Below are 9,653 nucleotides of genomic sequence, written 5' to 3'. Positions count from 1 at the left end.
TGAGAACCCCAAGCCTGTCTGTCCATCCAGCTGTTAAAAGAGACTCAAAATAAGTCTAGACAAAATTATTCTAGCCAATTCCTGCCAAGGACTTCTGAACTGCTCTGGAAAATATCTCCCCTTTGACACCAATAGTTTATAACACATCACGAAGTCAGCATCTTTAAAGTACACTGGAACAGTTTACAGTGGATAAAAATACATCCCAAAGTCAACAAGACAGCTACAGCTTCTAAGTTCAGTCTCCCCTTTTATTCCACTCCTTTTCCCCTCAATATGAAGACCACTCTACTTTTGTTCCCCCTTGTGTCTCTTCCCCTCCCAAATAAGCAGATGCAATCAAGGAGAAATTTATTTTGAACCAATTCTGCAAAACAGTTCAACAATGCCATACTTTATAAAAATACTTAGTTACATAATTAAACTTATTACTATTTATATAAAAAGTGTGAATGTGAATTTTAAATTCTGTTAGGGTAAGAACCACATCATCAAGATCTTCTGGTGAAACAAATAAATTTTCATAAACATACAAACTCTTTTGGAGAAGTCTTATAATACACAACCATTTACAATGAACACGTTCATTAAGTTAGTGTTTTATTCCTTTACTATACAAGTGTTATTACAATGAACTGTTCCATTCTGTAATTAAAATCCAAACAATGCCAATGTCATTTTTGGCATTTTTTGTTATAGCTGTATTAATACATAAACTCACATGATTGTGTTACTTATTTTAAAATACTTAGAAAAATTAAAATTCCATCATATATATTTTTTTAAATTTTTGTTGGTTTTTTTTGTGGGTTTTTTGTTTCTTTGTTTTGTTTTTCTTACATAAAGCCCTTTTAAAATTTGATAACCACAGATGTATAGGTGATGAGTGATGATGACAGAAAATGGAAAATGATGGCACTGTTCTTACAAAGATCTGTTTGGTAGCTGGATTCAACTGAGTACAAACTCATGAAAAATGATAGGTTTAGTACCAGAACTATATCATCAGCTTTTCTGAAAATCATTTGTTGGATAGCTTTACAATGCTAATATGAATTCAAACCTGACAGCTGTGTAAGAGTTTAGTGTTTCAAAATTAAAGTATATAAGCTCAATCAGAAATTCAAAAACGTCATGCAAATTGCTGAATAAAAGACATGATGTTATTGCTTGATATGTCAGTAGCCAAAGAAAATAAATTTGGATGTAGTGTGAGCTGGGCCAACTGCCAGCAAATTTCCACGTCACTATATCTGGACAACATTAAATATATTTTCTCCCTTTAGTTTTTAAGTTTTCACATTTTCTTTTGTTTATTTTTAGTTAAATAATTCTGGGGGCGTAAGAGGGAAGAGCAACTGTGTCTAGGGTGTCTTAATAGTCAAGAAAAGCAAAAGTGCAATCAAATCCCTGAACTAGTGACATCTAACATTTGTGGCACCCACCCTTACTAACACACGAGCCACATACAACAGTACCAAATCTGTCTCTGCAAAAGGACTAAGAAGTGTCCATTTACCACCTCCAGCCTAGCTCTCAAGGTGAGCTTTGTTCAGGTAGTCTTCCCACTTAAGAGCTCACTGTAGGATAGGAACTTAGAATTTTTAAAGGATTTCCTCCCCTGATTGTATCACATAGTTTCAAGTTCAAATATCACCATACTTTATCACATAATTTTATAAAATATTACCTCATTTTCTAGTTACCTTCATTACTCTTAATTAGCTACGCAGAAAGAGAAAAAGAAAAATCTCTCATGCTACTTTCCAGTTATATTAATACAAGTATTAACACAGTGTGTTACGCTCTCTAATTTCACTATTGAGGTGTACCATTCAGATCAAGATCGTCACTCACCATTCCAATTTCTTTTTTAACCTGCCTACCCAAATTCAGACCATGCAAGAGGAAGCTTAAAGATCAAGACTATGCATCAAATATGGTGGTACCATATTTGGGCATGGGGAGGGGGGACATAATTTTGGACATAGGAAATTTTATAGAACTGGAATGGAATTGCTTGGTCCCACAAAGTTCTTTTGCTTTAAAAACGTCCTCCCTCAAGATCACTTCCAGACAATTCCCTCTTTCAGAAGATGATTAAATGTTGGACAAATAAAATATATGAAACATTTTTTTTCCTGCTACCGTTCACACCAACACTCATTTTACTACCTCACATTTTCAGTAAGCTTCCTTTGGACCCTGAAATAAGTCGGGAAATAGGAAATAAAGACATGTCATTGGTAAATTAGGTTATAACACTTGAAAAGTGGTCTTGTGCAACTGTATTATGAAATTCCAGTTTGCCATTAAGAGCATGCAAAGTAGCGAAGATTTTCTTTCCTTTGATTCCTTACAGACGTCAGGAATTCTTTGCAAGTCTTTTACATTTGGCAGATTTGTGCATGTTATATAGACTGTTGGCTTATAAATTGTCCCCAGGCTGGTACTGTGGTTCTGTAGCAGTAAAGTAGTCCTCCAGGAAAGACTGTATATATTCAAATGTTGGTCTCTCATCAGGGTCTTTCTTCCAACATAGTTTCATTAACTCATGGAGGGATTCTGGGCAGCCCTGTGGGCAAGGCATCCTATATCCACGTTCCACTTGTTCCAGAACTTCCCGATTCACCATTCCTAATAAAAAGAAAGCATGTTAGCTTCGAATGACATTAAACAAAGAACAGATAAACAGAAAGCTTTTCCAAGTCTTCCTCTACCCCTCCTCCACCACAATGTTGTTCATGATGTGCATGTGACTCTACCACATCAGCACTTTATAAAGAATGAATTTTTTTAAATCTTGGTTTAAACACATTTTCTAAAAATCATTTCACCGTGCTGATAATTCCTTACTCCTTGTTTCTTGTTCATTTTTATAGTTACTAATATGTTTTATTATAGAACATTTACCAGTGCCTTGGGCCCATTCTTTCAAAAAGGAAGACTTAAGCACAAATACCTTCTGTCTCCCTTGGGTTCTATTCAATTTGAAACAAGGCCAAGAAAAAGGCATTATATGCCTAGCAGGACTGCCTTATAATTCTATTCATGGCAAAATATCCAGTAGATCACGTTGCATACTTCTAGTTTCAAAAACTGGTCTGGTACGTTCACTCTGGGATGCTTACTGGAAAATGTATGAAGTGAGATTTTCAAGAACAGATAGATAGGAAAACATAAGATCACCCACTAATCTTAAAAGAACTACCAGTCATATTCACAAATGCTATAATTTTAAAATACTTTAAAAATCATTGTAACAGTTAATCTGTAAATCAAACAAGTACTTTGAGAACAAAGGAAGCAGTGAAGTGTGACCAGGTTTTTATCTCTGCTAATCTACTGTGGGCTCTGGATGGAAGTAAGAAAAGTACAAAAGGTAATTTCAGAAGCACAGAATACCACAAAGAGAAGAAAAAATTTCCTCTTACCTGGATATGGTACTCTCCCCTTTGTTACCAGCTCGGTCAGTAAAATTCCAAATGACCACACATCTGACTTGATTGTAAACCGACCATACAATGCTGCTTCTGGAGCAGTCCATTTAATTGGAAATTTAGCTCCTGCAAACATTAAAAAGACAGATATCTGACTTCACGGGTGATTTGCTTACACTTTAAAATATTTTAAATAAAAGAGTGCACTCAAAGTATTTTTTACAGTTTTCTTTGTTGGCCAAATTCAAGGTGGTTAAGTATTTCAGTATTTCAAATGGGAAATCAAACTTGAGCAGTCTATAATTTTTGGAAGCAGGTAAGACCTCTGAGATTCGTAAACACGTTTCAAAATGTGGGGTAATTTTCAGAAAGCAATGGAGATCTGTTCTGGAACTGCAGTTCTCTTCAAACTATAGTAAAGTTTTTATCTGAAAAAAATAATTTTAAATGTTTTTTGAAAAATCTGACAATTTACTTAAAACAGTAAAAATTCACAAAAACCTGCATTTAGGCAGAATGACATCCAAAAACAGCTGCAAAAGCACATGTAATCTTTATCCATGCATACACAGTATAATGACCTGCTAAATGTAATTGTTCTAAATAATTTTAAGGCAACTGGACTTACCTAATCAGTAAATAAATTGGTCTTACCTTGCCTTGCAGTGTACTCATTGTCCTCTATTAACCTTGCTAGACCAAAGTCTGCTATTTTACACACAAGATTGTCTCCTACAAGAATGTTAGCTGCCCGGAGATCCCTGTGGATGTAGTTCATTCTTTCAATGTAAGCCATGCCATCAGCAATCTTAAAAATAAAGTTTTATTACAGTTACTTCTCATGACTGTGCACATTTATCCCAAGCATTAAGCTATATCCTTTTATTTTAGTTCCATTCTCACTGTGTAAGTACAGGAAGTAGAGCATAGCAAGAACTTGCTGCTCTAACAGCAAGCCAGACAGGTGCTTATCTAAATTCTAAGTTTTGTAATTTGTTGAAAAGAAATCACCAAGTTACAACAGAAGATGTAAGAAAGAACAGCATACAATAGCTGGAGTGTTCAATATTTAACCTTAGTTGATATCTGATACAGCTTTAAGTCTTCTCTCTAAGTACAAAACACAGTTTTCTTGTCTTCTATGCAGTACCTGAGCAGCCATGTCCACCAGCTGTGGGAGTTTTAAGAACTTCCCTTCTCCTTCTTTCAGGAAGTCTAGTAAGCTGCCTGTAAAAGACACAATTCAGTGAAAAAACTACAGAAGAGCACACATTAACCTCACCTGAAAACACAAACTTGAGGGTTTTTTTTCTCCACTAGACATTACAGTTAATGCATTCAGCTTCCAATACCTGAGTTGGAAAAGCCCTCATTTTCCAGAACACAACTCAGTGATTATACCCCTAGTCAACTGTGCCCTGGTACTCAGTGCAAGTTTTAGCCAGGCATTTTGGTATTCATTTTATTAATTCAGATTACTGAACACTAATAAAGCAAACTGCCATTTAATAACTATTTGCCTGAAGATTTTGCCTAATATTCCAGGCATCCTAGTTGATTTTTTTTCCCCATGATAATTAAACAAACAACAGAAAAAAAAAAACCAAACCCACCCTCGTAGTTAAATTCCAATTTAGTTAAATTCCAATTCCAGCTCCAATTATATACAAGATAAATGATTCTGAAACTGGTATTATTTTGATGCTTCTTCTTCCATATACAGGAGAAAACGAAAGTATTTTCCATTCCTTACAACATGCTACCTTCTCCCATTTTCAGAATGAAACAGAATGATGCCCACAAAATTACATTAGTTACATTAGAAATGAATTCCAAGGATTTGTGCTTGTTTTAAAACAACAATTTTCACAAGTATGTTAAAATCTCATCTCTGACAACAGAAGCTTTCAATGCTATTTCAAATGTATGGTTTAAAGAAACATGTAACTACTTCACCATTTCTTTCATTCTGCTTTTATAACGTCCCTAGAAAGCAATTGTTTATCTTGACTGTCTTGCCAAAACCTGATTTCTGAACGATGAAAACTGATTTTGCACAGCTGCTAAAGATCCAGCAAAGAGATTGGCTACTGTTATTTAGGAATAACAACACAGAAGTAACCTTAAAGATTTTCTATTTCTCTCTCTGTTTTAAAGCTTACAAAACATTCAAAAAATATATATCCATTCAAACATGGAAAAAAAATTACCCAAGCAAGATATCTGTAGTGGAATAATGAATGCAAGTTGTTACTCTCTTGGGTTTTGGCATTATTCCTATTTCCTACCAGGATAGCAAGATTTCTCTGAGGTAAAGAGAAATTGACATTTTTCACAAACTGGAAGAAATGATTTAAGAATCTGCTTCTTCTTAATACTAATATGCTTATACAGTTTATTTCCATATTCAGCCTAAATCTCTTAAGTCTCCATATCAGGAGCCGGAGGAAGGAAAAAAGAGCAAGGGAAGAAGGATGAAGGACTGAAATCAAGGAGATATAAAGGCTAGATTCTGCTATTTTTAAAAGCCAACCTTAAAAAAAAAATATTATAGAAAATAAAACCAAAGTGAATAAACAAAGAAAGAAAACCACAAGCAACTGGTTCTGTGGTCATGAGCACAACCTATCTACAAGGCAAGCATATTAGTTATAATGGTATTCCCAGCTATATCACCCAATTTAAATGTACCAGGCACTATTCACTAAAAACAAAGGGAAAAAAAAAATCAACCATGAACTTGGAAGATTAGCAAGGGTGACACAGATGTGCAAAAAAAATCATGTCTCCACCCATGATCTAAATCAGAACTGCTTCAAGTAGGTCAACCGTTGCTCATTTTAATTTAATCAGAATTATCACTTATACTTCAGCTTCCTTAAACTTAACATTAATTAAACATATCATTTGTTGCTGTGATCTTAAATAATCTTTTGAACGTAATATCTTTAGACCATTCTGTCACACACCTTTTGTCATGAATTCAGTGACTATGTAGATTGGTTCCTCAGAAACAACGGCATACAGTGGAACAAGCTTGTCATGTCGTAATTTCTTCATGATCTGAGCCTCCTGAAGGAAAGCTTCAGGCATCATTGTACCGGGCTTAAGTGTCTTAATTGCTACTTTTGTGGTTCCATTCCAGGTTCCTAGAGAAGCAAATAAAATGTTATTCCCCACTATAAAATCAGAGATTTTCTGCTAAAAGTTTTTTTCTTTTTTTCCCCTTCTGTTTTGTTAAGTAACAGAATAATCTTAGATCGTTAACTACGTTGAACTACAATGAACATCATTCAAATACGTGTATGTGTAATTGGCATTCTTTTTTCCTTTGGTTGTTTATGAGATCATATTTAAAGACTCTGAAAATTACTTACTGGAAATACTATTAAAACCATTCACAGAGATAACATTAAGCTCTTACCCATCCACACTTCACCAAAACATCCTTGGCCCAACTTAACTTCCAGCCTCAAAGACTCTCTAGGAATTTCCCAGGCATCTTTTGCTAGTCCCTGTGTTTGTGGTTTCACTGTGGGACAAACAGTTGTCAGCTTATGACACAGTCCATCAGCATGTTCTGGAAAATGGAAAATATAAGCTTCAGAGATAAACAACGGTAATGCTACAGCAAAAGCAACATCCTCATGTTGATAAAAGAACTATTGTATTTACTGTTAATCAAAATTAAAAAAAAGTTTAGAATAGTCAATTTGAAAAGCAGCCTACACATGACGTTTTTATTCCTCATCATATGCAAATCAATATATTGATATCTCAAATATGCATATGCGTATCTCATCATATGCATATCTCAAATCAAATTAGAATTTAGGCTTACCTCTGTAGTGCTTCACCAACTTCTGTAGAGATTCAAATTGTGCTCTGGTTGTGATATAGTATCCACCATTGTCAAGTTTTCTGATTTTGTAGTGTTTCACATTATCACCTCTGACCTCATCCCAGTCACGTATGGAAAGGGAGTAAGCACCTAGAAAACAAGTCATATGTGCTGCTTTACAAAAAAATTAGAAGCACAGAATCGTAGAACCATACAATAGGTTGGTTTGGAAAGCACCTTAAAGCCCACCCAGTCCCACCCCGTGCCATGGGCAGGGCTGCCCCCCAGCAGTTCAGCTGCCCAGGGCCCCATCCAACCTGGCCTTGAGTGCCTGCAGGGATGGGGCACCACAGCTTACATGGGCAGCTGTGCCAATGCCTCACCTACACAAACAACACACTCTCCCCAGTGTTTTTATATATGTACATATAATGTAACAGATATAAAAATGACCATCCTGTTCACCTTTGCAGGGGTGGGAGAGGAAGAAGAAGAGACAGTGATACACGTACCTTTAGTGGTTTCGCTCTCTCTTACTAAGAAAATACCACGCTGGTTCCCAGGATTTAAAAGTAGTCTTTCTGCATCTTTCCTGCCCATTTTACCAAAATACCACCTAGAAGAAGTCAAAGAAAATACATCTAAATAAAAGCTGCCTACACTTTGATAGTCACGTAAAGAGAAGATCTGGAAGTCTCAAGCACTGACTAGATTACTAATATTACAAAGCAGTTACAGATCAACAAAAGTAATGACATCCATATAATCAGGAGATTAAGATGACCTATTTCTACATGACTAATTTCTATTGCTAGCAAAATACTTAAGAGGCTTCTGTCTGCAAATATTTTGTATGGTTCAATAATAAGCATCAACAGCATTTATTACTGGAAGGAACACTGTCCTTGTGGTAAAGAAACTAATAGGTCAAGCTAAATCAGATGACAATGAAATTCTATTGGTAGTATTCTCAAAACACTGCAGCAGTCCAAAATGCTTTCTTTAAGAAATTTCAGCCATATGTTGAAGAACATACGTATTTAATATAGAGGAGGTGTGTGGCAGTATCATGCAATTACAGGTTCATTCAGACTGGAAGAGTGTCTGGGAGGTCTCTTGTCCAGCCTCTCACTACAGGCAGGGCAGCTGTGAGATCAGACCTGGATGTTGGGTGTCATCCAGTCCCCTTAAAAACCCTCAAGGATGGATCCTGCACAATGTCCAGGCCCTGTGACTCTGCTAGGCTGCCCATCCTCAAGGTGAAAGGCTTTTTCTTACTTCGTTGGATCCTCCTGTTCTAACTTCAGCTGTGCCTCATCCTTCAGTAGAGGGAGCACTTTTTTCTGACATTCATGTAGAAACACTCCTATGGCAGTGAACGCACTTTTCTCCATCTTTGTTGCATCATTCTAATATTGAAAAATACACGGATGTTTTAACACACCTGCTGTTTTTCTTGCCTAAGTTCTTTCAGAAAAAGGATTTCTCCTACATCCTTGAAGATCTGACCAACAGGCAGCATAAATCATTTTAACATCCAGACTTTGTAATAACACATTTTCTAAATATATTTTGATTGCATGCCTTTGAAGTAATAGAATGGTGTAAAGTGTAAATTTCCAACATTTTAATTTGGGACTGTTGTAGCATCAAGCAGATCCGGCACTGTAAGCGTTGGAAAGTTGGCAAAAACGTAGGTAAGAAGGGATCATTTTGCTGACATGTAATCAGAATGGCCTCTGTGATCACTTAGAGATTTTAAACTTATTTTTACATTTGTGTTTTCAGTTTGACTGCTGAAGTTGACCTGCAAATTTAGAATTGGTCGTGAAAGGATACACACACCTGAGACAACTTGGACGTAACATTTAGTCTTACTAAAGCAAACCTGAACCCCAGTAATTACTTCACATGAAAATGTCTCTTCTCAACACTATGTCAATTTACAAATTATATTGTAAAGTGTTATTATATAAAATAAAATAATAGCAGGATTAACTTGTTCTTTTATGAGCTTTTAACATTTATACTATAGCAGCATTCAAAAACCATAAGGATAGTATGGATCCTATCTCAAGCAGTATATAATTTGCAACATAAACATCTTCAGGCTTAGGAAAGACCACTTAAAGAAAATCCTGGTAACTTAAAGCTGTATACTGCTTTTTTATTTGCAACTCCAGCTGTAATTACAACAAAATCTATAAATACAATCAAAGCTAAGGGCTATCAAATGAGTTCTAAAGCAAATGAACTATATTTCAGATAGCGAGGCAATACTAAATAAAATTAGCATTGGTTCTTTAAAATAATGTCAGCTTTAAAAAGCTTTCTTGTTTTTTGCCCCTCACTCTCACCTCCATCCATGACAT

General features: G+C 35.6%; 1 protein-coding gene across 1 annotated transcript in view; it reads right to left on the bottom strand.

Annotated features, from left to right (window-relative positions):
* Positions 1 to 334: 334 nt before the first annotated feature.
* The window catches only part of YES1 (YES proto-oncogene 1, Src family tyrosine kinase), a 51,817-nt gene continuing 42,498 nt past the window's right edge, over positions 335 to 9,653 (bottom strand). Inside the window, exons 5-12 of the mRNA XM_052703802.1 lie at positions 7,794 to 7,897; positions 7,282 to 7,431; positions 6,865 to 7,020; positions 6,410 to 6,589; positions 4,591 to 4,667; positions 4,095 to 4,248; positions 3,435 to 3,566; positions 335 to 2,637 (exon numbers count right to left, since the gene is read on the bottom strand). Of these exons, the coding sequence (XP_052559762.1) occupies positions 2,429 to 2,637; positions 3,435 to 3,566; positions 4,095 to 4,248; positions 4,591 to 4,667; positions 6,410 to 6,589; positions 6,865 to 7,020; positions 7,282 to 7,431; positions 7,794 to 7,897 (1,162 nt within the window). The 3' untranslated portion in view covers positions 335 to 2,428. The remainder of the gene's footprint in view (positions 2,638 to 3,434; positions 3,567 to 4,094; positions 4,249 to 4,590; positions 4,668 to 6,409; positions 6,590 to 6,864; positions 7,021 to 7,281; positions 7,432 to 7,793; positions 7,898 to 9,653) is intronic.

Source organism: Tympanuchus pallidicinctus, unplaced genomic scaffold (genome assembly GCF_026119805.1).
Source record: "Tympanuchus pallidicinctus isolate F22 unplaced genomic scaffold, pur_lepc_1.0 scaffold5, whole genome shotgun sequence".
NCBI classification, from domain to species: domain Eukaryota; kingdom Metazoa; phylum Chordata; class Aves; order Galliformes; family Phasianidae; genus Tympanuchus; species Tympanuchus pallidicinctus.
Note: the sequence above shows the minus strand (reverse complement) of the source record. Positions and strands in the feature narration are given on the sequence as shown.